The 26408-nt window shown below is 50.2% G+C and overlaps 2 protein-coding genes across 2 annotated transcripts; one reads left to right on the forward strand and one right to left on the reverse strand.

The window, feature by feature from the left end:
* Positions 1-1752: 1752 nt before the first annotated feature.
* Positions 1753-5082, forward strand: LIAT1 (ligand of ATE1). The gene is made up of 2 exons (XM_079905088.1): positions 1753-2131; positions 4334-5082. The coding sequence occupies exons 1-2, from the start codon at positions 1951-1953 to the stop codon at positions 4735-4737; spliced, it is 585 nt and encodes a 194-aa protein (XP_079761214.1). The 5' UTR covers positions 1753-1950; the 3' UTR covers positions 4738-5082.
* Positions 5083-16244: 11162 nt separating this feature from the next.
* Positions 16245-24698, reverse strand: RFLNB (refilin B). Its single transcript, XM_079905316.1, has 3 exons — positions 24404-24698; positions 21397-21506; positions 16245-19581 (listed from the first exon to the last, which is right to left on the reverse strand). The coding sequence occupies exons 1-3, from the start codon at positions 24614-24616 to the stop codon at positions 19251-19253; spliced, it is 654 nt and encodes a 217-aa protein (XP_079761442.1). The 5' UTR covers positions 24617-24698; the 3' UTR covers positions 16245-19250.
* Between the last annotated feature and the right edge of the window lie 1710 nt (positions 24699-26408).

Below are 26408 nucleotides of genomic sequence, written 5' to 3' on the forward strand. Positions count from 1 at the left end.
TATCTATTGCTCCATAACTTATCACCCCAAAACTTAGTAACTTAAACAGTTACAATCATTTTATTATTTCTCAGTTTCTTTGAGTCGGGGATTCAGGAAGGGCTTGGCTTGGTGGGGCTGGCTTGGGAGTCTCTCCCGCTGTTATAGTCGGACCATGGCTGGAGGTGGAAAAGTGGGGGCTGGAGCAGCTGGGGCATCTCTCTCTCTCTCCTTTTACATAGTCTGGGGGTCTCTCCATGTGGTCTAGCTTGGGCTTCCTCACAGCATGGTGGCCTCAGGGTACCCAGACATCAGATGTCTTAGCAGGAGGCTCAGGTCTCCAGGAGCAAGTCTTCGCCTAACAAGGTGGATGTGCCGTACCTTTTATGACCTGGCCTAAGAAGTCACACGGTGTCACTTTCACCATATTCTACTGGCTACATGTGGCCCCACCGAGCCACCCCGATTGAAGGGGAGTTAGACTGTGTCTCTTGATGTGGGAGTGGCAAGATTCTAGAAGAGCCTGGGGAATAAAAGTTGTTACTGCAGCCATTTTGGGAAAATACAATCTGTGGCGGATTAACCTGGAAAGAAAAGCTGACAGATCATACCAGGCCTTGTAAGCCACACTAAAGTTCAGTCGTGTGATGGCCCACTCCCCACCACCCCCCCGGAGGGTTTTAAGCAAGAGAGTGAAATTGTTCATCATCTTAAAAAGTTCTGGGCTTCCCTGGTGGTGCAGTGGTTAAGAATCCATCTGCCAATGCCGGGGACACGGGTTCGAGCCCTGGTCTGGGAAGATCCCACATGCCGCCAAGCAACAACGCCCGCGAGCCACAACTACCGAAGCCCGCGCGCCCTAGAGCTCATGCTCCGCAACAAGAGAAGACACCGCAATGAGAAGCCCGTGCACCGCAACAAAAGAGTAGCCCCCGCTCGTCGCAACTAGAGAAAGCCCGCATGCAGCAACAAAGACCGAGTGCAGCCAAAAATAAATAAATAAAAGTATTAAAAAAGAAAAGTTCCTCCTAGCAGCTATGTGGATTTGGAAGCAGAGACCATTTAGGAAGGGGGTGCAGAAGTTCACGTCCCAGACACGGTGGTCAGCCCCAGCCTAGGTGAGGGTACAGGGAGAGAGTGGGGGTAAGGAAGACTGCCAGGGCTCTGGACTGACCAGCTGTTTTTGTTCACAGAGATGAAGAATAATAGAGAAATGAGTTTGGACACAGTGGGCTTAAAAGGCCAGGATCGACATATGAGATTGGAACTCAGGAGATAAAAATTTAGGAGAGAACACACAGCATTTAAAAGGGCACAGGGGACTTCCCTGGTGGTCCAGTGGTAAAGAATCCACCTTACAATTCAGGTGACGCGGGTTCGATCCCTGGTCAGGGAACTAAGATCCCACATGCCACGGGGATGCAACTAAGCCCACGGGCCACAACTATTGAGCTCGCGTGCCTCAACTAGAGAGCCCACGTGCTGCAAACTACAGGGCCCACACGCTCTGGAACCCGTGCGCTACAACTAGAGGGAAGCCCTCGTGCCGCAATGAAGAGTCCGCATGCCTCAACGAAGCCCCTGCTTGCCACAACTAAGACGGGAGGCAGCCTAAATAAATAAATAAATATAGATAGATAGATAAATAGATGCTTTAAAAATAAATAAATAATAAAAGGGCACAGGAGTGGAAAATGAGTGTCAACCCAAGCATTCACAATCTCGGTACCCACTCTTCCTCTTATCACCGCCGACCAAGCAAGCGCACAGGATGAAATGCGCATGCGCACATCTCCTCCGCCAGCGGCTCCTAGGCAGCAGCCTGCGGATTGCGCGCGCGCAGTGTGCGGCGGTCGCCGTGGAGACGCGTGGCCCTAGCCTGGCCCTAGCCTGGCCCTCGCCGCCGGAGCCTCCGGCTCAGCCGCAGCGGGTCTCTGCTGCCCCAGGCGCGGGGGGCGGCCCCGCAGGCGGATGGACTGCGGCGGTGGGGATGGGGTGTCGGAGGACGGCGAGGAGGAGGAGAGAGAGGGCTGCATGGCGGCTTCGCAGGGGTCCAGACTGCCCCGCATCTCGGGCTGCGCCTCAGAACTGACCAAACGGAAGGTGAAGAAGAAAAAGAAGAGAAAGACCAAGGGGTCTGGGAAGGGGCACGGTAAGAGGAGCAGCTAACGCGTCCGCCTCGCTCCCATACCTGAGATTCTTCTCCGAGGACACCCACCCCACCCCTCAGAGACCGCCACCTACTTGGGGAACTTAAGCCCAGAAACAGAAACTCGCCAGCCCCAATCAGAGGTCCTCCCTCTCTCCGCACGATGATGATCCAGCCCTCCGCACAAAGACCATCCATGTCCGCAGAGACCCCAAATCCTGCGTCGAGAATTCTCAACATCAATGGAGACCTTCAGCCCCACACAGAGACACACCACAGAGCCTCCCAGCCCCACACTGTGACTCCTAGCTTTACACAGACACTCACTCATCTTCCTCCTCCCTCAGTCCAAGCTTAAAATCCTGAACACCTATTCCTTCCCCACAGAAATCTCAAGCCCTCCTACAGAGATGCCCCCATCCTCACACAGAGACTGTCCCCATCCACAGCTACTAAGGCACTAGTGACAGATGCTCTCACTCATACGCAGAATCACAGGCTCCTGCCTTCCGCCTGGACACCCTCCTTTCACCCTCATTTGTTAGGGGCACCTGCCTCTGGTTGCCTCTGTGTAGACACCCAGGACATTCATATAAAGTATGCTCCCTGTACAGACCGCCCTTCCTTTTCCCTCATCTACGGAGGCCACCCTTCGACTGCACACAAACACCATCACACCATCACTGCTACACACTCTTATAATCCCTGACACCCTCAACAACACCCCCTTCTATCAATATAATCGCCAAATAAAGCTAAAGTACAGATACCCCAGCAGGCACACGCATTCACAGTCTGCACGCACAAGCACACACTCCGCTACATACTCACATGCCTAGACCTCTCCAGTACACGTATGACCATACACGTGGGGTTCTCACTCCAGGCCCTCCTGCGGACACTTCACAGACGTACACCCACTAACAGCTGCCACAAAAGCACAGAGCCCTCCGTTCTCATAGAACGCCCCGGGAGCTCGACAATGCCCCTGAGCACCCATTGGTGGAGAGAGTGCAACAGTGACGTCGAGCGCACCTGTCCAGGGGTGCTGTGAGTCTCCACCGTCCTTGTGTGGTTCACCTTGGTGGCTCTTGTCTATCAGGGAGGTGGCTCTCGCCGACCCTGGCACAGCTGCCCTGACCTCCAGCACGACTAGTCCTGGGTTCACGTTTCTGGGTCCCGGCCCTCTTTATGCAGAACCAGCTCCCCTGACGAGCTGAAGGCAGAAGGCGCGACGGGCAGATGATAATTACTTCTCCAGTTGGGATCGTAAGAAAGAGGCAAGAAAGCAATTCTGGAGTTTAGGTCAATAAACTCCACGTGTATCTGCCAAACCAGATGAGGAAATTTATTATCTTTTTAGCTTAGCTTCTGCCTCTAGAGATTACAGTGGCACGGACCTCATACTGTCAGCAGGGGACACCAAATAATTCTCAGGGAGTAGGAAGGTATAGGAATGCCAAGAGAGGATTTTTTTCTTATTTTCTTTTTTTTTTTCTTATTTTCTTCTCTCTTTTTTTTTTTTTTGGTGGGGGGAGGGAGATTCCTCTATCCCAAAGAAATAGGATGAGCTGATTAAAGAATCGCATGTTGTAGAACTGTATATGCATGTTATATAATTCAGAAGGGCTGTTAATATTTTTCAAAATCAGTATAAGCCACACAGAAAAAGTATTTCCTGGCTTGGCAGAATGCTTTCCACGGTCAGATTTAGGAAGCTTTTCTGCTGTTCTTCATTTCTTCCATCATAAAGTGTCTAGAATAGGGGTAAGTCATAGGCTCCCAGAACTGGGCAGTACCTTGGCGAGCACGTGGGTAGGTGAGGTGGGGGGCAGTGTGGAAAGGACAGGGCCCTGGCAATCGGGTGTGTGTTCAAATCCCGGCTCTGCCACCTGCTTTGTGACATCGGCAACCGACTGAAACTTTGGGAGTCTGTTTCCTTACCTGGAAAATAGGGCTGACAACCTTTACCCAGAGGACCTGGCTCATAGTACATGCTCAATAAATGGTTCCTCCCTCCCCAAAATGACAGCCCAAAGCATGTAGGCAGTGGATGTGTATGGGGCTGGTGGGCTTGGCCACCTGAGGCCCCAGGTGAGGAGGGGCCTCCAGGTCCCCCCTCACATCTTTAGTGGTTTGGGCATCACCCCCAAGCAGGCTGAGGGCAGGCATCACAAACGCTAACACCACCCATCTGCTCAGCAGATAAACATCAGAGTCGAGACCTGAAGACCCAGCAGCTGTCTCCATCCTTCCATGACATCTTAAGTCCCAGCAAAGATCATGGCCCGGGGCCAGAGCACAGACAGGACAGGGATGAAAGCAAGCTCACCCCCTCTTACTCCTCTGCCGTGTGTCTCCCCTGCTTTGCCAAAATAGAAGAGACCCTTTCCAACCAGATCAACGAAAGTCTGCGTTGGGATGGCGTTCTCGCCGACCCAGAGGCAGAAAAGGAAAGGATTCGCATTTACAAGCAGAACCGGAGGAAGCGGTACCAGGTTTGGGCCCTGAGGGGCTTCCACTCTGGCCCCCGTGACGAGGAGGCCCCAGAGAACCCAGCCTACCTCTCTGACCAGACGGCGGCAGCGGCGGCCAGCAGCCCTTGCTGACAACCGAGAGCGCCAATCACTGCTTTAAAGGAAACCTTATCCCAGAGTAGCAGCTCCACCTGAGTGAAAGCCCACCTGCGACACGGACAAGCTTATCATTTATCCTTACCACACGTTTATGTGTTAAAAAAAAAAAAAGAATAAAAATAAAAGGAAATCAGACCTACCTCTGAAGGAAGCACGTGTCTGGTGTGTCGATGAGCTCAACTCACCTTCCACCAAAACGCCGCTCGAGGCCCCGGAAGCCACAGCTCCTTCCTTAAGAGAGCAAGCAAGTCAATGAATAAAATTCTTTTCCGAATATCCTTTTTTTCTCAAACAATCTGGCATCTCTTTGTTATTTAATTTCCCATCACAGTTAGATATGTATAATCTCCCCCGCCCACAAAAAAAGAGAAAGTGTGTAGATTGTATCAATTCTAATTTTAAATTAATTTCATGGGTAAAATTCCTCACACAGCATGCTTTCAGAAGCCCAAGGAAAATGCCCCGAATTCCCTAAAGCCTTTTTTTAAAAAAATTAAATATACTCCCTGCCCTATGTGGCCTTCAAAATAAGTGAGTTCCAGAACATCATCTTTGGGAGGTTATTACGGAAAGTCTCAAAAGGAACATTGCTTCTCACATCAATACGGGCCTCCTCTAATCCCCCAAGACAGCATTTCAAGCAAAGTTCTGGAGCATTAAAAGGGCCCTGCAACACTACTTGTTCTAAGTTAATATTCTTCCTTTCCACAAATATTGAGTGAGGGCCATGTCCTGCCTTAGTTTAGGTTCTTCCAGAAACAGACAAAGACTGCACTGCAAGTAGATTATCTCAGTGGAGAGGATGCAGGGAAGGGGAGAGGGCCAACCCAGGGACACTATGAAAACAGCTTCCATACTGGGCAACAGGGCCTCAGTCCCACAAGGAAACACTGTCAGGATTATCCCCGCAGAGGGGGAGGGAGCTGGGGTGTTACACTCCCCAGAGGCATTGGCTGATGGGTCCTGGGGGGGTTGGGTTCCTGGCATTTCAAGCCTGCCACACTCAGACCAGAGAGCAACCTTAGCTCGGGAGGGGGGTGGGGGAGGAAATCGCCCTCAGGCACAAAGCAGCAGCCTGAAAGTTCCAAGAGATAGAGGCGGTCTCTGGGGTAGCATCGGACACCTGTGTCCAGCACAGTGCAGGCCCCGAGGGGGACAGAGTGGACATTTAGGATGAGGTTCCTGCCTTCCAAGGAGGTAAAGACGTACAGTGTACACAGGAGAAGTTGAAAGCCAACACAAAACATCACAGAATGCCTATTTGAAAGTCAAGCGTAAGTGGTCCTCTTGGTCTCCGCTAGCCCCCAGCTGACAGAGCAGCCCCCTACCCCTTCCTTAAAAGGACAGTGACAGGTTTCCCATCGGCCACCACACCCTGGCAAGATATACTGAGGGGCTTTCAGAAGCGCCCTCTCCTCCCCTGGAGAGGAGGTTAGCAGCCGGGCCTGGCAGGGGCCCTCCCTGTGCCGAGGCTAGGCCTGTCCCCTGCTGCCAGGTTGGGGCGCGCCCATGGAATCAAGCAAAGGGCACTGAGGGCTCAGGCACAGCTCCATGGGGAGGAGGAGATGGGAAATATACTAATACTCAGACCTCAGCCACTGATCTGGGTTTAAGGTAAAGATAGCAGAGGGTGGGGCAGTTCAGTTGACATTTCCTGTGCCCTCTGGCTCTACCATGGTGGCTGGGGGTGCGGTGCACGTATGAGTCTGAGGGCACACCTCCCTCAGAGCACCTTGGTCTCCTGGTATCGTCTTCCATGGGGGGTGGGGATGGGGGTGGCCTGTGGCCGCCTTTCTGCCATGAGATATTCTGGGATAATGGTGAAAATGACGCACTTTGACCTCAGAGCTGCATTTTTCTCTTTCCCACCACGTGCTAGCTGTGTGACCTCAGACAAATTGCTTAACCTCTCTGAGCCTTAGTTACCACATCTGGAAACGGGGATGCAAATACCCATCTCAGTGTTGTGAGAATCAAATGCAGTAATTACATAAAGCATTTAGCACAGCGCCTGGCCCCTAGGAAGCGCTCAATCTATTGTAGGAGCTTTGAGCAATGATGTTTTAGGTGGGGTGGCTACACAGCCACCTCATCAAAGGGTGAGCTTCACAAAGAAACGTGGCTTCAGCGACTGGCTGATAGAATTCAAACAAACCGCCAAACAAATTACAGGGGTCTGGAGCAAGAGGAATGCAGGAGGAATGAACCGAGGGTCTCAAAGTCCAGTGTTCTGGGGAGGGGGCTTTGAGCCAAACAAGAACGTGCCTACTTGTAGCCTGGAACTAAAGGGGAGTCTGTGCTCAAGATCTGAACAGAGGAAGCAGGTGGGGATTAACTCTTCCACAAGCACAGAGGAGGCTCCAACTCAAACCACGCTGGGTTAGAAGTTTTAAGTATCTTTCTCACATCCAGCCTGTTTCAGTGAGGACTCTACCCAATGAAAACCGGCTTACTGACAAAACAGAGAGACTGATTTATAAGGCCAACAGTCCACGGTTGGCTATGGCTTCAGGCATGGCTGGATCCAGGAGGTCATACTGTGTCATCAGAATTTGTCTCTTTCTCCACATCTTGCCTCTGCCTCCCTGATTAGCTTCACGTTCAGGCAGGTTCTCATAACAGGATTGCAAAAATGGCCACTGACATCCTTATAGTTCATCGAAGAAAAGAGAGTCACTCCTGTATTCATATCAACCCCAGAGAAGATCTCTGGCCTGGCACAGGTCATATGCCCATCAATGGACTAATCACAGTGGTCAAGGAAATGGAGTATTTGCTGCAGAGACCTAGTGTACGGTGGGGACGTGGCGGAGGGAGTCAACCCCACTGGACACATGTACTGAACAGATTGTCATAGAATCTATATAAAACCTACATAGAATACAGAGTGACTCCCTAGAGAGATGCCAAGTAGATTTGTCCATTACCCTCCAGGTGGAGAATGATTCTTTTTTTTTTTTTTTTTGCGGTACACGGGCCTCTCACTGTTGCAGCCTCTCCCACCACAGAGCACAGGCTCCGGACGTGCAGGCCCAGCGGCCATGGCTTGCGGGCCCAGCCGCTCCACGGCACAAACCCGTATCCCCTGCATTGGCAGGCGGACTCTCAACCACTGCACCACCAGGGAAGCCCGAATGATTCATTTTTAAAAGAACTTGAGGAAGGGTCATGGGGGTGGATTGCATAGCGTGAGTTAATCTCAAGGACCCAGATTGGCTGCACACTCATCTCCAGAACTACTGACCCTTGCCCAACACTAGGGAATCTATTAACTAAAGATGAACAGGACTGTGTAACCATGGGTCCCTGAGCTGTTTTGGAGCAGAATGTTATCAGCTGGTCAGCACAGTTTAGTAATAATTGGGTTTATGATTTGCACCTGGTTTTGGTGGTGCCTAGGGGGCGGATTTCAACCTTTAAGGCTAGAAGCTAGCCTTAAGGTCAGGTAGCTAGAAAGTGCCTACATGACCAGCTCACTCTAAGACACTCCCACCCTAAGTAGCCCCTGGGTCTCCACACTAGTAGTGGTTGGAGACTCGGGAACAAAGCGCTACCGTTTGAGCCCCGTGAACATCCACTGTGGACACTGCAGGAAAATTCCAGGGAGGTTACGACTGCGGTGCGGATTGGCGTGGTAGATACGGCAAAAGTGATGGAATGTCTCTTCCGAGATGAGGTTAACAAAAAGAGAATGTGTTTGCAGGAAGGAGGGAAGCATGAACAGGGCTGTGAAACTATTCTATAGGAAACTGCAGTGGTGGACACATGTCATTACACATTTGTCCAAACCCATAGAAAGTATAACACCAAGACGGACTCCTAAACTATGGACTTTAGTTAATAATAATGTATCAATGTGGGCTCATCAATTAAACAAACGTACGAACTCATGCAAGACGTTAACAATTGGGGAAACTGGCGGGGGTCGGGGGGAGGTTCACGTGGCAAGGAATCCACGCCCCCAGCTAACAGCCCACAGCCCCACGTGTGAGCTCGGAAGCAGGTTCTACCCCCGTTAAGCCTTGAGGTGACCACGCCCTGAGTGACACGGTGGATTACAGCCTGTGAGACTGGAAACCAGAGGCATCCAGCTGAGCGACACCACAGAAACTGCGAGATAATAAAGTTGTTTGAAGCCACTCAATCTGGGGCTGATTTTGTTACGAATGCAGTTGGCTTCTTCCCTCACCGTCAGCTGTGCTTCTCAGCAAGCTGCGTCCCCCTCGACCTGAGGGTGGAAAACCCGAAACCCAACCTTCTCCTAAAAGCCATGTATTATCGGGCACCACGGACTCCCACCGCTGGTGCTCCGAGGAGGCCTAAGTTTATACCCAGAAGCAATGCTGTGCCCTGCAGGGTTGAGGGGGGCTGCTGGGTGAGTTAAGGGATAGGTAAGACTGAATGGCTTCCACCCGTTACGCTCACACCTGGAGCTGTCGACAGCTATTTATATTTTTGTGGTCTGTGTTTTGCATCCTGCCCCGCACCTTGTAATTATAATATCTTAGGTCACTTTCTAGTTTATAGGTTCTTCTATCTCATTTGTTCCCCAGTCAAGATGTCCTCTGAGTGGTGGGAACTATTATCTCCACGGTACAGTTTAGGCTTAAAGAGAAGAGGTGAATTGCTCAAGTCACACAACTTGTAAGACATGGGCTCCAAGGTCTCCAATGGTCTTTTAGAAAATGTTTATCAAGTCACTACTCAGTCTGCAGTTCTCTGCTAATTGCTGCCAGGATACTGGGAATAACCATCTCATGGATCAGGCTCCTCCCTGCCCAGGAGCGGTGGTGCCCAGGAGCGGTGCCCAGGAGCGGTGCCCAGGAGTGGTGCCCAGGAGCGGTGGTGCCCAGGAGCGGTGTAGGCATCACATACCCAACATAACACGATTCCATCTCCACCAACCATCTCTGAGATGCGAGGTGTTGTGATCCCAATCACACACGAGGAAATGGACGCAGAAAAGGAAAGTGACCTGCCTACATGAGGAGGGGAGGAGCTGGGATGTCACACCCAAGTCTGGTTCGTTCCAAAGGTCCAGCTCTTAATCACTGTGCTGTGGTGCCTCAGATGGGCTCCCAAAGCAGCGGGGAGCCAAGCTACACTCCCTCCTGGAGTCCGACCGCCATGGAAAGAGGCAGATGAAGACAGAATGGGGGCTCGTCGGCAGGGCCGGTGGCTGAAGCCGGCTGGGGTGTGGTTGAAAGGAGGGAGTCCTTCCCGGGAACTGTGGCTGGCAGGGCAGCTTGCTGGGAAGAAGAGGCCTGGGGAGGTAGGAATCCACACCCACAGGGCTCCAGAGGGCCCCAGGGTGATGGGAAAACACTCTCTGGGGCCTCGTGGACATGCTGTGTACTTGTTCATGGTCAAATCTGGCCTTTGAAACTCCTGACACACTCCCTTCTGATCACCACTGGGAAGGGCTTAGGAAGCATCCTCTCTCCCACCTCACCCAGGCCCGCATGCCCACCTGGGGCCACTTACCGGCCACGCCTTGGCGTTGAGGATGGTGCCAAGGCCTCACTGTCAAAACAGGGGCCTGGGACCAGCAGCACCCACAGGGCCTGGAGCTTGTTAGAAACTCTCCGGCCCCAGGCCAGACTTCCCGAATCAGAGCCTATAGTTTAACAAGCTCCCCAGGTGACTCGAGCACGTTGATGTTTGAGCAGCTCTGCTGCTTGGGAGACAGTGTCCCCAGATCTCTCACGTGTTGCGCATCTTGTAAGGAGTCTCCGACTGCCTTTTGTTTTTCCTTTTTTTTTTGGGCTGCACCGCGCAGTATGCGGATCTTAGTTCCCAGACCAGGGATCCAACCTGCACCCCCTACAGTGGAAGCACAGAGTCTTAACCACTGGACCGCCAGAAAAGTCCCTTTTCTTTTTCTTTTTTTTTTTGCCTTTGCTCTTTGAAGGATGTTGGGGTGACCAACGGCCTTGGAAGATAGACAGGGTCTCGATTCCAGTTCCTAAGCTCAGAGTCCCTCTCCCGTCAAACACCCTTTATATCCCAGTGTCACCTGGCCCCCTCTGCATCATTCCGTGGGAACTGAGGCTCTGGAAACCAACAAACAAATGCTGACCCTCTAGCTATTGCTGTGACTCATAAATCATCCTTTGTCTCTGACCCAAGAGTCTCATGTCTTTAGCCAACATCCATGAAAGCGTGGAGGCTAATGTGTTAGCTTGCAAATAGTGTAAAAGCTAAGGCCCTACACAGTTCTTAACACACTGACCATTTAACTCTCTGGTTTCTCTTCACTCAGATCACAAAGCTGTACCATGTTCTACACGCGGGTTTTACTTCTCAAATTACACAGGAAATGCATATACATTACAGACAAATTAGAAATTACACATAAGCAAAAAAATGTTTTAAAAACACCCAATAGTCTCACCATTCAGAGAAACTGAGCCTCATCTGTTTCGTATCCATCCTTCCAGCCTTTTTCTATTCAAGCATCTACATACAGGAAAACAAAATTAATGGGTTAATAATACATGTGTTGTCTTCTAATGATCCTCTTAAAAATATAGCATGAACATCTTTCCAAGTCACTAAATTGACATCCACATCGGCCTTTGTAAAGCTGGCCTGGTATTTTATTGTATAGACTATTTATTCAATCCCTCTTTGTGGACATTTACTTGGTTTCCTACTTTTTGGCGATTCTGAACAATTTTGCAAAGAACATCCTTACAGTCACATTTTAGTGCAATTGTCCAGTGCTTTGGGTACATTCTTGGGAGTGAAATTACAAGCCAAAAGAGAATTAAAACAAGAAACACTTGTATGGCTTTTAACTCATGGCAGGTACTGTTCTAAGCACTCTGCATGTATGAACTCATTTAATCTTCACAAGCTGTCTGTGAGGAAAGAACCCTTCTCATCCTCATTTTACAGAAAGTTTAAGGGACTTGCTAAGGTCACACAGCTAATAAACGATGGAGCTGGGATTTGAATCCAGGTGGTCTGGTGAAGAGGTCTAGAATATGCCACTCCAAAATATGCCACTTTGGCATAAAGATTATTTTGAGCTGAAGGCAATTAAGAATCAACAGATGTAGGAAAAGTTCTTTGCTTTCCCCTTGTCTGCCTAAAAGCAGGGCACCAATTTCCCTTTGTGAAGCTGGGATAGATTGCTCCTGCACCTCCTATACCATGATGAGGACAGCAACTCTTGTCACCAGAGACAGAGAGGCACCGAGATGAATCTGCATAAACAGGTCTTATCTTCCATTAATTTCCCCAATTATTTCCTAGTCACTTTCCCACAGTTTATTGGCCCTAGGCCCAAACTCCCTTTCCTTTTTCTAATGACTTCTCAATTTATGACCCTTTGTTAAAATGGTATATAAGCTCCTGAGTCTAATTTCTTTGGCTTTTCACTTCTGTGACAACCCCGTGTACGTAAAAAATATTAATATCGGGGCTTCCCTGGTGGCGCAGTGCTTGAGAGTCCGCCTGCCGATGCAGGGGACACGGGTTCGTGCCCCGGTCCGGGAAGATCCCACGTGCTGCAGAGCGGCTGGGCCCGTGAGCCATGGCCGCTGAGCCTGCGCGTCCGGAGCCTGTGTTCCGCAATGGGAGAGGCCACAACAGTGAGAGGCCCGCGTACCGCAAAAAAAAAAAAAAAAAAAAAAAAGAACTCATTTCAACTAACTTTTTGGACACTTATTGCTTTGTAAGAACTTCTCCAGGTTGGAAACAGTGGCGCTGGCATTCAGAACATCCTGTTATTCGTGCTCGCCACCTTAATTACCTGCCCTAAGCCCCAGTGCTTTTGGAGAAAAGCAGTAATTTGTAATTACCAGCAATTGGTTTGACACACCCAAGATCCCTGCCTTCTCCTGCATTCTCATTCTGAAAAAGAAACCAGCAAACGTAAAGAATAGAAACCTCCTGGGAATTGCCTGGCAGTCCAGCGGTTAGGACTCCGCACTTCCACTGCTGGGGGACTGGGCTGGATCGCTGGTTGGGGAGCTAAGATCCTGCATGCCGCACAGTGAGGCAAAACAAACAAACAAACAAACAAAACCCTTTATGCTCTGATGACTAAAAGCAATGTTGTCTCTTAGATTGGTCCATTCAAACCACCATCAAAAGCTACGGTTCTCCAGAATCAGTAATGGTTTATCAGGGAAATAGGAGTGATTTTTATTTTCTCTAATACGTATTTTCCAATTTTAAAAAACGATCACTTATCAGTTGTGTCGTAGAAACATTATTTAAGATATACTTTCTCCAGTATTTTAGTATGGAAAATTTCAAATATAAACAAAGCAGACATAGCATAATGAAACCCCATGTACCCATCACCCAGTTTCTAGAATTTTCATCTTCTACCATTCTTGTTTCATCTATATCCCCATCCATTCCCCACCCCCTCTCACCTTTTATGGTTCTCTTTTCTTTGGGTAAAAAATTACATTAGAATGCATAGATCTAAATTGTATAATCTTGACAAAGTATATACCCATGCAACGTACCCCCATCATGGTATAAAACATTTCCATTCCTAAAGAAAGTTCCCTCACTTCTCTTCCCAGTCATCCAAACCACATACACCTAGGCAATCACTATTATTTTTTACAACTTAGTTTTGCCTGTTCTAGAATGTCCTGTATATGAAATCATACAGTATATATTCTTTGGTGCCTGTCAGCATTATGTCTAGAGATTCATCCATAATGTTTCATGTAGTAGTAATGTATTCCTTTTACTGCTAACTGGTATTACATTGTAGGAATATACACCAAGGTGGATCAGTTCTCTTATTGATGGATGGACATTTCAGTTCCTTCAACATATGACTGTTGTGAACAAAACTGTCGTGAACATTATATATTTTACGGACCCGCATTCATTTCTCTTGGGTAAGTACCTAATGGCATTTCATTGTGATTTTAATTTGCATTTCACTGCTAGCTAATGATGTGGAACACTTTTTCGTGTGCTTATTTTCCATCTATATATCTTCCTTTATGACGTATCTGTTCAAGTCTCTTTTCCATTTTTAACAGGGTTGTCATTCTTATGTTGACTTGTAAGAACTCTTTATATAGTCTGGATATAAGTCCTTTGTCAGCTGTGAATTGTTTTTTCAGTGCATGGCCTATTTTTTATTCAATATTTTCTTAATGGAGTCTTTGAAGACAGAAATAAATAAATAAATAAATAAATAAATAAAATAAACAGTTTGCTTTTCTTTTCAGATTTTCTATTTCATCTCATGTCAGTTGGGTCAGATAAAGTTTTTTAAAGGAATTTTTCCTTTTTGCCTATGTTGTCAAAGTTGTTGGCCTACAGTTGTTCCTAATATTATCTTATTACGCTCTTGGTGCCTGTAGGATCTCTATTCAGTCATGAGATCGGTAATTTATGCTTTCTATTTCTTAATCAATCTAGCTGAGATTTATCAATGTTTTCAAAGACTCAAATTTTTGTTTTTAAAATTTTCACAATTGTTTGTCCATTTCTATTTCATCAGTAAGAATCTTTATTATTTCCTTTCTTCCTCTGACTTTGGGTTTAATTTGCTCATCTTTTTCTAGCGTCTTAAGGCAGAAATTGCCAGAAGGGGGCGTTAGGGGTGGGAGCTGCTTCCTACAGTTACTAACAATTGGGATTACGTCCCCTTATTCTTTTATCCTTCCAACATCTGTGTGGTCAACTCTCTGTATGAAATCCCCTTTGTTGGAAATATCTTGTATGGGTTTAGTTTTCCAGACTGGACTCTGACTGTTATACATACGAACTAGCATTTCTTAAAGTGCATTCCAAAGAACACTAGTCCTATGAAATGCACGTAGGCTCTTTGATCTAATGAGTTCGGAAAATGTTACATACTAGATCTTGCCTTTTGAAGATTATCAATGCATGTTACCACATTAAAGGCTAAGGTAGACTATTCTACAGCAAAAACTCACTCCTTCTCACATCCATGGTGGAAGTATGGTTCCCTGACCCACTGATGTGAGCTTTGGCCATGCACCTTGCTTTGGCCGGTAGAAAGCAGGTGGAAGTACCAGGGTGCCGGTTCCTAGTGTAGACCTTAAGAGGTATTGTATGTTTCTACTTGCTCCTCTGGGAGCTTTTGACCTCTTCCATGAGAAGAATGCAACCTTCCCAGCCTACTCCAGAGACAAGGGGAACAAACTTGAACTCAACACCTAGCCTTGGGCAGAAACGCCCTATCGTATCACTGTGATTTTGTGGGCGGTATTATACAGCAAGAGCTGATTAATACACGGGTTCCAGGAAGCCTTCAATAAGCATGTTTAGCATTGTTCAACTTTTCATTTCCCCGAACTTATTTGATCACAGAACCTTATTTTACTCCACAGAAAGCACTCTAGGAAATAGTGACATATACAAACCACTTGATAATGATTATATGCCAAAATAAAATTATGAGAATTTAATTTTGACAAGAGGCGTCCCACACAATAGGAGTCATTGCCTAATCAATAGGGTTATTCATTTCTTCAATTTCCGGGAAGTATACCAAAAGGGCTTTCTGAGAGTTATCACGTTACTATTAATTCCACCTACTGCTGCTTCTCCAGGGCACCAGCTTAGTCTGATACACTTCAAAAGGCTGAAAATTTGAAATATTATTAGCTTCCACACACTTTCGCCTCTCTCTCTCTCGCCACACATGCACGCACACACGCACACACACACACAAATTATAGCTTTAATCCTACAGGCTTTAAATATTTTTCTATCAAAACCTTGGAACTGCTGATTAGTTCATTCATTTTATGGAAAATTTACACCGTATGACCTAAAAGGCAAAATTAGCCCTCATTGTCGTCCCAATCGGCCAAGTTAGACCTAATGTCTATTAAAAAGAGACTGGCTTTGAAAATGTATTTGTAAGAAGGGTAATATGTATTCCTGGGACATGTTTATTTCTGAGTCGCAACTCAAAGGCTAATGGATGAGGCACAGAGCCTCGCCATGAATTTGAGGCTGGAGTGAAATAAGATGCCTTCACTTTCAGTAGCTCTTACCGACCCTCTCTTTTGCTTTGCCCAAAAGGACTTTTCCTCAGGGAAGACAATAGTCTGAGATTGAAGAGATACGGGTGGTCATATGGAGTGTCATCATTCTGACTGCCTCAACTGCACGAGACGTTGCAAATGAGAACTCCCAACGCGGGCCCGCCTTGCTTCCGCCACCATGTCGATTTACGTGCAGGACGCTTGCTGCAGGCATGCACAAAACCTACAGTGGATCCTGGTGTCCAGACACCATGTTTCTATCTGTCCCTTTGTCCTGCCTACAGGTTTTTCCAGCCCAGAGCAAAATACCACAATAATATTCAGGCTCGGTGGACTAAGGTGTGTATTTCTTCTGCAAAGTGGGAGGAAGGCGATTTGAAAGGGAAGGTGGGAAGGGGCTGGCCTGACAACATCATTCACAGGTGCATCTCAGAGCAGATCGGCTTTGGGAAAGAGTACACATCAAATCTGGGAACAAATTCCTTAAAATTCCTGTGCCCAGGAACCCCTTGGAAAATCTTCTTATACCCCCAGGAGAACGCACACCCCAGTCAGAAGTATTGTACTATTACTTCTATTACTTCATAATCACGTCTTAAAATTTCTTAAGAGGAGGAACCGTTTGTCTCACTTTTCTTAACCAGGCATTATGAGTTTCTTTTAAAAAAAGGAAACATCTCCAAGTGTTTTTAAAGGATAATTTATTATGAAATGAAGAAGTCATAAAACAAAATGAAGTGAGACAGATGTCAAAGATAAATTTACAAAGTCGTTTTCATCAAATACTATTCCTAAGGTGAGAAACAGGAAATGCATCAAATGAAAAGGTACTTACTCTTTTTCAAAGGTCTGTGATTTCAAAAGAAAACTTTTCTCTGAAAATACAAATCATCTTTATTACATAAAAGACATCATTTAAGAGTCTGAGAAAAAAGACTTTTTAACTCATAAGTAAATGGTATTTCCCAGACTCCCTTAGGAATGCTTGTTTTTAATCAGTGGGTTTTAAAAATCATCGCTTCCACCTTGCAAACGAACATGAATCCACCATGGATCGACAACATGCTATCCACCCTGATGTGTCCCCTTACGTCTTCACATGCTTCCTCTTCTGCAACTTTCAGCAACGCGGATTTGGAGAAAAAGAAAGGATTTGAGAGAACTAGTTTGGTCGCTAGTGAATAACTTAAAACAAAATCTGCTTTTCCACTCGCATGACACACGTACAGTCGCTCACTTCTACTTACTTTACTGATATATTTCATATCAAAAAATCTCATACATGCATCTCAGCACGGGGCTGTTTAAAGGCCGCGTTCTCTACCCCTCGTCTCTCTGGCCGAGCTGCCCATGGCATTGTCCTGGACTCGTCAAGTGTCTCCATTGGGCCAGAGCAAAACCTTGGGAATTCTCTTACCATAGTTTAAAAATCACACTTACCACTTGTCTTAAATGACAAGATCATGAAATCAGAGAGAAAAACCCATTTTTAATCAATAAATGCTGTGTGATTTACTCTTCCAAACGCAGGAGGCTGCTCTGCATGAAGACAGGAGACTACGGGGTCTTGGAGTGACCCCTCGAGGGGTCCCTGCTGAGCTTCACGCTGGCAAACTCGGGACCATGGAGCTGATCGCAGGCTCCACGGAAGGGATGCTTCCAACCAGGTGCACGACAGACTAAACACTATTCAACCTGAAGAGGACAGCAGACCATTTGGCCCTCTAGGCCTCTGATGACTTTAAATGACAGTGATTATCATCACACCTGCTCTCCTCAGAACAAAAGTCCCTGCTGTGGCTCCAGGGTACCCAGAGAACTCTCAATTCTGCTTTCAGGACAGCTGCAAGCCATCAGCACAAACCCGGAGATACAGCGGGAGTCCGAGCTTCCAGGACTCTGCAAGCCCCAAGCACTTGACATAACTTGGATGCATTGAAAGGAAATACCCACGGTTTTGTTCTCTCCGATATCAGAAGAGCAAAAGTCCTCTGCCACTTTCTTTACTCAAAATCCACAGGGATCGGCAGGAGAAAGAAGTACGGGCCGGGTGAGGCAGGGCGGGCAGGAGGCTGAAGGCCAGAGGCAGCCTGGCCTCCACGCCCTCCTGACCTGGCCCAGCCTGTGTCCCCGCTTCTGTGGCCCGTTCAGCTGAATTCACACAGTTTCTTCCATTCACATGCAACGCCATGATTGTCACACTAAAACGAACGCTTAGACGTGTACGGTCACCCCAGCGCCCAGGTTTGGGAGCCTGACATGTGGCATCATTCCCTATGCTCAATTCTCCTTTGCTTCCCTTGGCTGGAGGTAGGGAGGTGGATTTCCTTGCTTTTTCGCTTAGACCTCGGGCACCAGCAGAATTCCTCCGCGGTGTTGACCCAAAGTCACTGGAAAGGATGCCCACCCTGATGAACCAGATCACCAGAAACATCTGTGTCCACCTCCTCCCTGGGGGTATCAAGTCCTAGGTGTGACTGTCAGCTCCCACTGTGAGTGAAACGCCCCCTGTGGACTCCGCCAAAAGTGCTTTCCCTAAGCATTCTTTCAAGACGCCATTTCTCTCCAAAGGACCCTCTGCTATGTTTCACCTTATGAAAAAACTAGGAAAGTATTTGGAAACCCCAAAATACATATCAGGAGAGTTACACAAGCCTGTGGAGACATTACCAGATGCCAGGGGTTCCAGGCGCTTCGCCAGAGCCCGAGCTTGGAACCCACCCGTGGAAGGAACCAGAACCAAGCCGTTGCCCCCGGACTCAGCCACCAGTTGATCTGACCCCACTCTAGAGGCAAGAACAGGGTGAACGCCTTCCTTCCTGCCTGCCTGCCTTTCCCTTCCTCTCTTGCTTTTTTTTTGAAAGGCATCTTATATTGTGGTTTGGGGTTTTTTGATATCACAAAAAAAGATTTAGAGAATTCCAAGAGTTTTGGTTAACAGGAAATACAAATGGAAATTTAAAAAACCAGAATGGAACTCAACTCTCCACAGATTGAACCCATATGGGTGTCACAGCTCACTGAATTAGCACCACTTTTGTAGCAGTGAAGACACCGGGGCAGAAAGTTCTTCCAACTCACTTTTTCCATCTCAGAGACTTTTTCCACGCTCCTCCTCAGACAAACTGACCGCCGGAGGAAGGGCGCTCCCCTCTTCCCTATTTCAAAGTGTGGCCATTTTCCTTTTGCTCTAGCCATCCTTTTATTTTCTCATCAAATTGAGACTTCGGGGAAGCTATGTAGCAGCAAACTAGGAAAACACACTCCTTTTCAAAGCAATTGGAAAAAAATTGTAAAAAATCAAATTCTTTCAATAATTAGAAGATGTTGTGACTTTTTTTTTTTTTTTTTTTATTCCCCAGGCTGGGCTTAGAGGTATCTCTGGGTTAGACTCTTCTGGGGCTGGAATGACACACAAGGGCAGCCTGGCCCAACCCAACCTGGGCAGGAAAGCCAGGCCAGCCCCCCAGCCTGCTGCAGTCAGCTCTCCTCCGACAGGTAATCACCGCCCACGAGCTCAATGGCTTCGAGCTCCACGCTGGACAGGAACCTCCTCAGTGTCTTGCGGCAGTTGTAATCCAGAGTGGTGGTGTAGACGGTCTTGGGGTACTTGGGGTAGACGATGGTGGTGCTGAGAAAGCGGGCGGGCTTGTGGCGCGGCTCAAAGCGCACCTCAGCCTTGTAGTTGCGCCACGTGCAACTGGGGATGCAGGTGATGGTCTGGCTGCAGGAGGCCACCGCCAGGCCCAGGGGCAGGTGGACGTCGTCGATGAAGTGTCGCTCTGAGTCGTACTTGACGGAGGATGTGTACCTGAGCGGGAGACATAAGGCAGCGTGAAGCCGCTCCTCTGAGCTGGGGGCGCGGGGATCCCTACCGTGACCTTGAACCTTGAGACTCTAGGGAGAAGCCGCACGGAGTTTATAACGTGCTCACTGTGTGCTCCTGTCCTAGCGCTTTACTTCCAGGATGTAATTTAATCTTCCCAACAACCCTGGGAGAAGAAATCGGGGTGCAGAGGTTAAGGTCACAGTGGGAGGGAGCGGTAGAGCTGGGGTTTCAGTGCAGAAATGCAGGATTCCCAAGTTCAACCCGCACTCACTGTTCCTCACTGCAGGCGGCAGCCCCTGGAGTCGGCTCCCACTGACTTAAGCTTTGAGACTTTGGCCAAGTTACTTAACTTCCAAGCCTGTTTCCTCTTTCTGAAAAAGGTGCCCAATAGAATGGGGGAGAGTGTTAACCCAGCGACTGCTGTTGGTGGGGATGATATATACAGCAAGGCAGATTCTCCTGTCCACGGGGGATGAGTGGTTTCTCTATCCCCTGAAGTGAACAGTCAGCTCTTTAATGAGAGGAGAAGGGAACCCAGACATCCTGAATGCTGGTTCTGAAAGCTTGGTGATACCAAATCCTAGTATTGGGGCCACCTCTGCCTTCGGCTTGGAGACTCCCTCAAACCCAGGGAACCGAGATCTGACCTTATCCATCACAGCCAATTACAGTCTTGTTTTCCACAAAATAAATTAACATCCACGTTCCTCAGCAGCTACTTTATAATTTTTTTAAAGTCCATCTTGGGCAATTTGGGAATTTCTTTTTTTTTTTTTTTGGAAGCAAAGCATGAATTCATATTACTTCCTAATTATGGCATCTTCATAGATACTAAAATATGCACAAGCGGGACCTCCCTGGCAGTCCAGTGGTTGGGACTCGACGATTCTGCTGCAGCGGGTGAGGGTTCGATCCCCGGTCGGGGAGCTAAGGTCCCACATGCTGCGAGGCATGGCCAAGAAATTTTAAAAATAAAAAATAAAATAAAAAGTATGCACAGGCATCACACACAGACAAACTGAACAGCACTGCCCCTCGCCAGCCCCTACCCACTGGTCAGGGAGTAAGAACCGGCACTCTTTTTTTAAAATGAGTCCAGTGGAAACATCTCTTCGCCTTGGGCAAGTAGGTTAAAAGGCTGGGAAGCTCATGTCATGAAGTCATGTCCCCATTCTGTTCAAAATACAAGCTCCTCAGGAATAAAAGGCTGAACTGCTCACCTCCAAACTGGTGAGCCTCCTTTGTTCTGTGTCAAAGGGCCCTTTGTATTCGTGCAACGGAACTCCATCTCTAAAGCCACCAGCTACCAAAAGTAAAATTCCATTCTCTAAAAAGACATACCTTTAATGGAGCCTCTCAATGGATCTCTGCCCCCAGATGAGCCTGGATGATAAATTCCCCGAGGAAGAAGAACGGTACTTGCCCAGTGAAATCAGAACCTGAGGCAAGGTCACAGCACCTTGACACTGGGGTGGGGGTGGGGAGATGTGGAAAGAAGCTTCTGGAAAGGGGACTTACTTTATTACAAATTTTTAAACATCTGATGGCCATGATAAGTGCAAAAAGCAAGTTGCAGGACTTTATGTATAACACGATCTCGTTTTTATTTTAATAAGTGTATCTATATTCAAATGGTTAGAGCACAGAAAAAACATCCGAAAGAGTACCCACCAAACTATACGAGTCTTTGGCACACTTTTATCATTGACTATTTTTTTTTTTTAATAACAAGCGTTAATTACTGGAACAAAAAATTGAAAATAGAAATAAAATGAAATCAGGGACTGCTATATTTACCTTACTTCAGTTGGTGGTAAGGGGTCAAACTCCACTCCTTCACCGAACGACAGGGGGCATAACCTTGGCGAGCAGCCGGAGCCCAGGGTGTTGGGAAGAGAAGCTGGATTCTGCAACAACAGAAAACGCAGTTAGTTCACAGCCCCATCCGATGCGTTCCCCGCAGAAGGTCCTGGCTCTAGCCTCCAGCTGATGGGCCCAACTGAGATTTGTGTCACCCTCCAGGGAATAATGCCAGCGAAGGGCTGACCCACAGCACGGGAAGACCACCGGACAGGGCACAGAGGATGCCAAGAGGTCTGCTCGAATCCCAGGCCTATCATGAACGTGTGCTCTCAGCAGAGTCACAGCATATGCCCTGTGACCTTATTTGCACACCCAGGGGGTGTCCCTTTCCATCGATGAGGTTTTGTGGAAGGAGGAAAAGAGGAAACAAATTACAGCTCAGCGTCGTGACCGCGGCCAGACCCCGGGGCTGCTGCATCATCCCGCAGCAAGGCGGTGAGAAAACCGACACGAACTGGGACTTCACTAACCAGAACCTTCAATTATGTGCCCCCAACCCTGGCATTGTCTCAGCAACTCTTCAGAAAAGGCCAAAACCAACAAAGAGAAATGCTACAAGGGATTTTTTTTTTTTTTACACTGAAGATTCAGTCCAACTTCCCCCATGTCCTCTGCCTCTGAGGCCACCAGATCAATACCCAGCCAAGATGGAGGAATCTGCAAACTCACTGGGAAGATGAACACCACAAAGTTGTCTATGTCATCTTCCACTATCCAGAAAACTCAAAGAGCCAGAGCACAGCATCCCAGGGGTTCACTGCCTTCCAGCCTGGTCAGAGCATGGGGCTTTCTGATTCAGCAAGCAGCCTGAGTAAGAGATGGGACCATCCTCCACACAGCTGCTGGGTTTTCACCTGACCTGACTGGAATCAGGGCTTCTGTGTTAAGCGAGCAACAGAGAGCAGCCCTTTGGGTTCCTGGGCTAACTGGGGGCTGTCATTTTCTTTGCCTGATTTGAGAGAAGAACCTACACTTGGGCCAGGGTATGGCGGTGGCAGCCCCACCCCCATGTCTTCCAGGAAGCAGACGTTTCTAGAAGGTTGACTCTAAGACTCTTATGTTACCAGGACAAGGTGTCAAGTGGGGGCATAGGGTGGACATGCAAAAGCCAAAGGGGACCAGGTAGGTCAGGGAGAGGCAGGGGGACCCCAGGGTCCAGCCCTGAACTTGGTGGGGGGAGAGCTTAATAAGCCCCCACTGGGGCTTGAGAACCCAGCTGGGGGAGGGGGTAAGGTGCGGGCACCGGCTACTGCAGAGCTTTAGGAAACAGCCCCCAGCAGTGACAGGGGGCCCTGCGCTGCCCCAAGCTCTCTAGCTGCTGGGCACTCCCCAACCTGGGGGTGCCTTCCGGGAGTCCTGGGGGCTGCAGGACAATGCAGCCACCAAGAGGAGGTAGGCGCCACCCAGCACTCACAGGTATCCAGACAAGTACTCGGTTCTCTTGCTCCTGCTTCCTCTGCTCCCTCATCCCTGCCACCCAAGCTCCCTGAGCACCCAGCCTGCTCCAGGGCAGGCTGGGAGTGGGGCGGGGCAGCAGGGGTTCTACGCATGAACAAGGGGCTTACCAGGGAAAGGGGACGAAGTCACAGTCTTTGGCATGGCTCTGGGAAGCATCCAGGAAGACTTCCCAGAGGAGGTGACAAGTTGGGCACTGCAGGGCTGGCAAGGGTTTGACAGGTGGAAAAGCCAGCTGGGTGCTGGGAGAGGTAGAAGGGGATGGCTGGGAGGGAAAAGGCACACCAGGGGGACGAGTAGCATCAGAGGCACCGATGTGTGTATCTGCCTGTGGTCAGGGGATGTGGAAGATGAGGCTAAAAAGGGCCAGGTGGCGAGGGTTCTGAAGGCCAAGATGAAGCAAGTGCTGCCTTCTAAATGGAAATGAGAGGATGCACTGATGTCCACCGAGAGACAGGATCATTGGTCAAGAATTCCACGTACCATCAAAGTGGGTGGGTCCCCGAGGAGCAGCAGCTGCCACTGACTACTTCACCCAGGGGAGAAGGCTGCAAACACCCATCCCCAAGGGGGAGGGGTGGCCTCAGAGTCCCACTTTTAGCTTGACTGTAGGCAGGATGTGGGTCCCCTGGGCTCTAGTTAAAGGCAATAAACACCACCATGTGAGCCATTTCTAAGGTAAAAGGGACCTGGTGTTTTTTCTTTAAATAAAAATTTTAAATTAAAGTAAAAGGACTCATTTTTGAAAGTTTCCAAGTTACTTAACTTCCAAGCCTGTTTCCTCTTTCTGAAAAAGGTGCCCAATAGAATGGGGGAGAGTGTTAACCCAGCGACTGCTGTTGGTGGGGATGATATATACAACAAGGCAGATTCTCCTGTCCACCTAAAGGCCTCCCACCCATCATGGGCCAGACACGGGTTAGGTGACGGGACAAGAGGGGCCACGGATCTGAAAAGGTCCCCTCCAAGGCCACTAACAGTCCCCCAAAGCTGGCCCCCTTTGCTCTCTGAATCGGGGAGCCCGAGTACACCCCTCTCCCCAACACCCACCGGGAGGGGAAGCAGGCCCGTTGGAGCCACCGGGGGCGAGGGCAAAGCCCGGAGGTGCCTGGGGGAAGTTTGCTCTCGGTGTTCCCGGACCCCTCCAGCCCGGCAGGGTCAGGAATGTGGACGAGCCGCAGCCTGGCAGCCCCGGGGGCCATCACCCCGAAGGGAGGAGGCGGTGGTCGCCTTTCCCGGGGCTCCCGGGCCTCCCAGGCGATGACAATTTTCCAGCCACCGGCTCCAGCTGGCCGGGCTTTCGCCGCGCCTCCCGCCCCGGGCTCCCAGCGCTGGCCACGGGCGGGCTCCCAGCGCTGGCCGACGGGCGGGCGGCGGCGGGGACAGCGTGCCCCGGTAGGGCCGACACGACCGCCTGGGGGTCTCCGGTGCCCGGGCGCGGGGGAATACAGAGGATGGGGGGAGGGGCCGAGGCGGGGTCACTCACCGGGGCCGCGGGGGTGGCCGCCGCGTCGGGCTCCAGCGCCCCGGGGGCCGGCGCCCGCTCCCCGCCACCGCCGCCCCCGGCCGCCGCGAGCGCCCAGTGGCTGGGGCTCGGGCTAGGGGGCAGCCCCGAGTCCGGACTGTCCAGGACGCCGTCGCCCTTCTTCTTCGCGTCCACGAGCTCGGGCACATCCTGCAGGCTCAGCCGGCCCACCATGGCGGTGCGCGCGGCGGGGCCGGGGCCGCTGCCCGCCGGCCGCCCTCCCTGCCCGCCGCCCGCGCGCCGTGCGGGTCCGCCGGTCTCCGCGCTCCCGGGCCCGCCCCCTGCCCCGCCCCGCCCGGGGCCCGCCCCGCCCGCCCGCAGTGGCGGAGCCGCCAGGCCGGGCGCCAGGGGCCGCTGCGCTCCCGCCGCGCGCAGCCCGCGCTGCGCTCCGCCCGGCCGCTCAGCCAGCCCCGAGCGGCCGATCACAGGAACGGGGGGCGCCGGCCCGGGCCCCCGCTCCGCTCGGCCACCCGCCCCGCAGCAAGCCGACCCTGTACCCCTCTCGCGCCGGGCCCGAGGGCGCCTTGTCCCCTCGCTCTGGCCCAGCCAGGCCGGCAGGCGCTCATATCTCGAGCCCTGGCGTCGGGCGGGAGGCAGCGTAGAGCCCGGGCCCGGAGAGGCCGGGGGAGCCGGCTGAACCCAGCGAGCAAACAACTGGAAATTATTAATAGTTAATGTGCTTCGTATGGTTCCAGCCGCCTCTTGGCTCAGCCGGGCGGGCTCTTAGTTTGTGTCTGGCTCTCATTTCTGCCCCGGAGGAAAAGAGCGCCTACTCCGTTTCTCCTCAGGGGGCTCAGGGGCTGGGGGGTGGGGGCGGAGCTGGGAGGAGCGCATCACCCCCTGGCCTGGGTGCTCAGCGGAACAGGCCGTGGCCACACCTGGCAGGAAAATTCTGCGTGGACTGGACCTCGAACCAGATGGACGGGCTCAGCAGGCTGCCCACCGGCTGTCTGAAGTGCCAGGGGCTCCCTGGTGGGGGGTCACAGCTTTTCAGGCACTCCCTGGTGGGGGGTCACAGCTTTTCAGACGGGGGACTTCTTCCTCTTTAGACAGAGAAGCCCTATCTGAGTGGGAACTTGTTGCAGTAGCTGCCAGCTGTAGAACTGGGCTGTTCTCAAATCTAAAAGTACTAGAAAGTTCGAGTACTGTTTCTAGCAGAGACCTCCCTGATTATCAGTAAGTATAGGAAGTCCCCACCTCCCACCAGCCACTGTACCCTGGGGGTTTCTGATGGGTGCCCAACTAGGGCCTCAAGCTGGAGCTTGCCCAGACCTAGCCCACAGGTGCCAGCTCTGGAGAGGAGCAGTGCCGTGGACTAGGGACTTCCCTGGCTAGATGAGAGGTGGGCGTGCTGCACGCCCCACCATAGCGGGCCAGTCTGTGTCCTTGCGAAAACAAAGGATCCTTGTCCTGCTTGGGACCTGGTGATGTCCAAATTTCGAGCAGGTAGATGTTCGAGATTTGCTGGGAAAGTTCAGCCCTCCTACCCTCCTCACTCATCACTTTTAGGTAAGGAAACGGAGAAGGAATTTGACTTGCCCCAAGTCACACAGCTGGTACAACGCAGCTTGCTGTGACCAGAAAGCCCAGGATCATCCCCTCCATAGAGAATAAAACGGGTACGTGCCTGTGTGCTGGAGGTCATTCATTCAGGACCTGTGGGAACAGATTATAAAATCAAGCGTGCACAGTCCTGGATCGATGTTTCCTGCAAGGAAGTACTGTAAGCAGTGGGTCTTAGAGATTGGGCCAACTGTGTGGCTACAATTCCCTACCCCTGTTGACCTCACCACCTGCACACCCCAACCCGGGGCATCACGGGAGGAATCTAAGAGCTTCCTGGGGGTGTGGAAAGGCGGTCTGCTGGCCGTGGCAGGACTCGGCGCCCTAGAGGGAGTTTGCCCACCAGCATTCCCATGTAGATCCTGAGAACTCTTTCCCGGCTTGGCCAGCTGGGAAAAGGTGT

The sequence above is a fragment of the Stenella coeruleoalba genome (assembly GCF_951394435.1).
Source record: "Stenella coeruleoalba genome assembly, chromosome: 19".
Taxonomy (NCBI): Eukaryota; Metazoa; Chordata; class Mammalia; order Artiodactyla; family Delphinidae; genus Stenella; species Stenella coeruleoalba.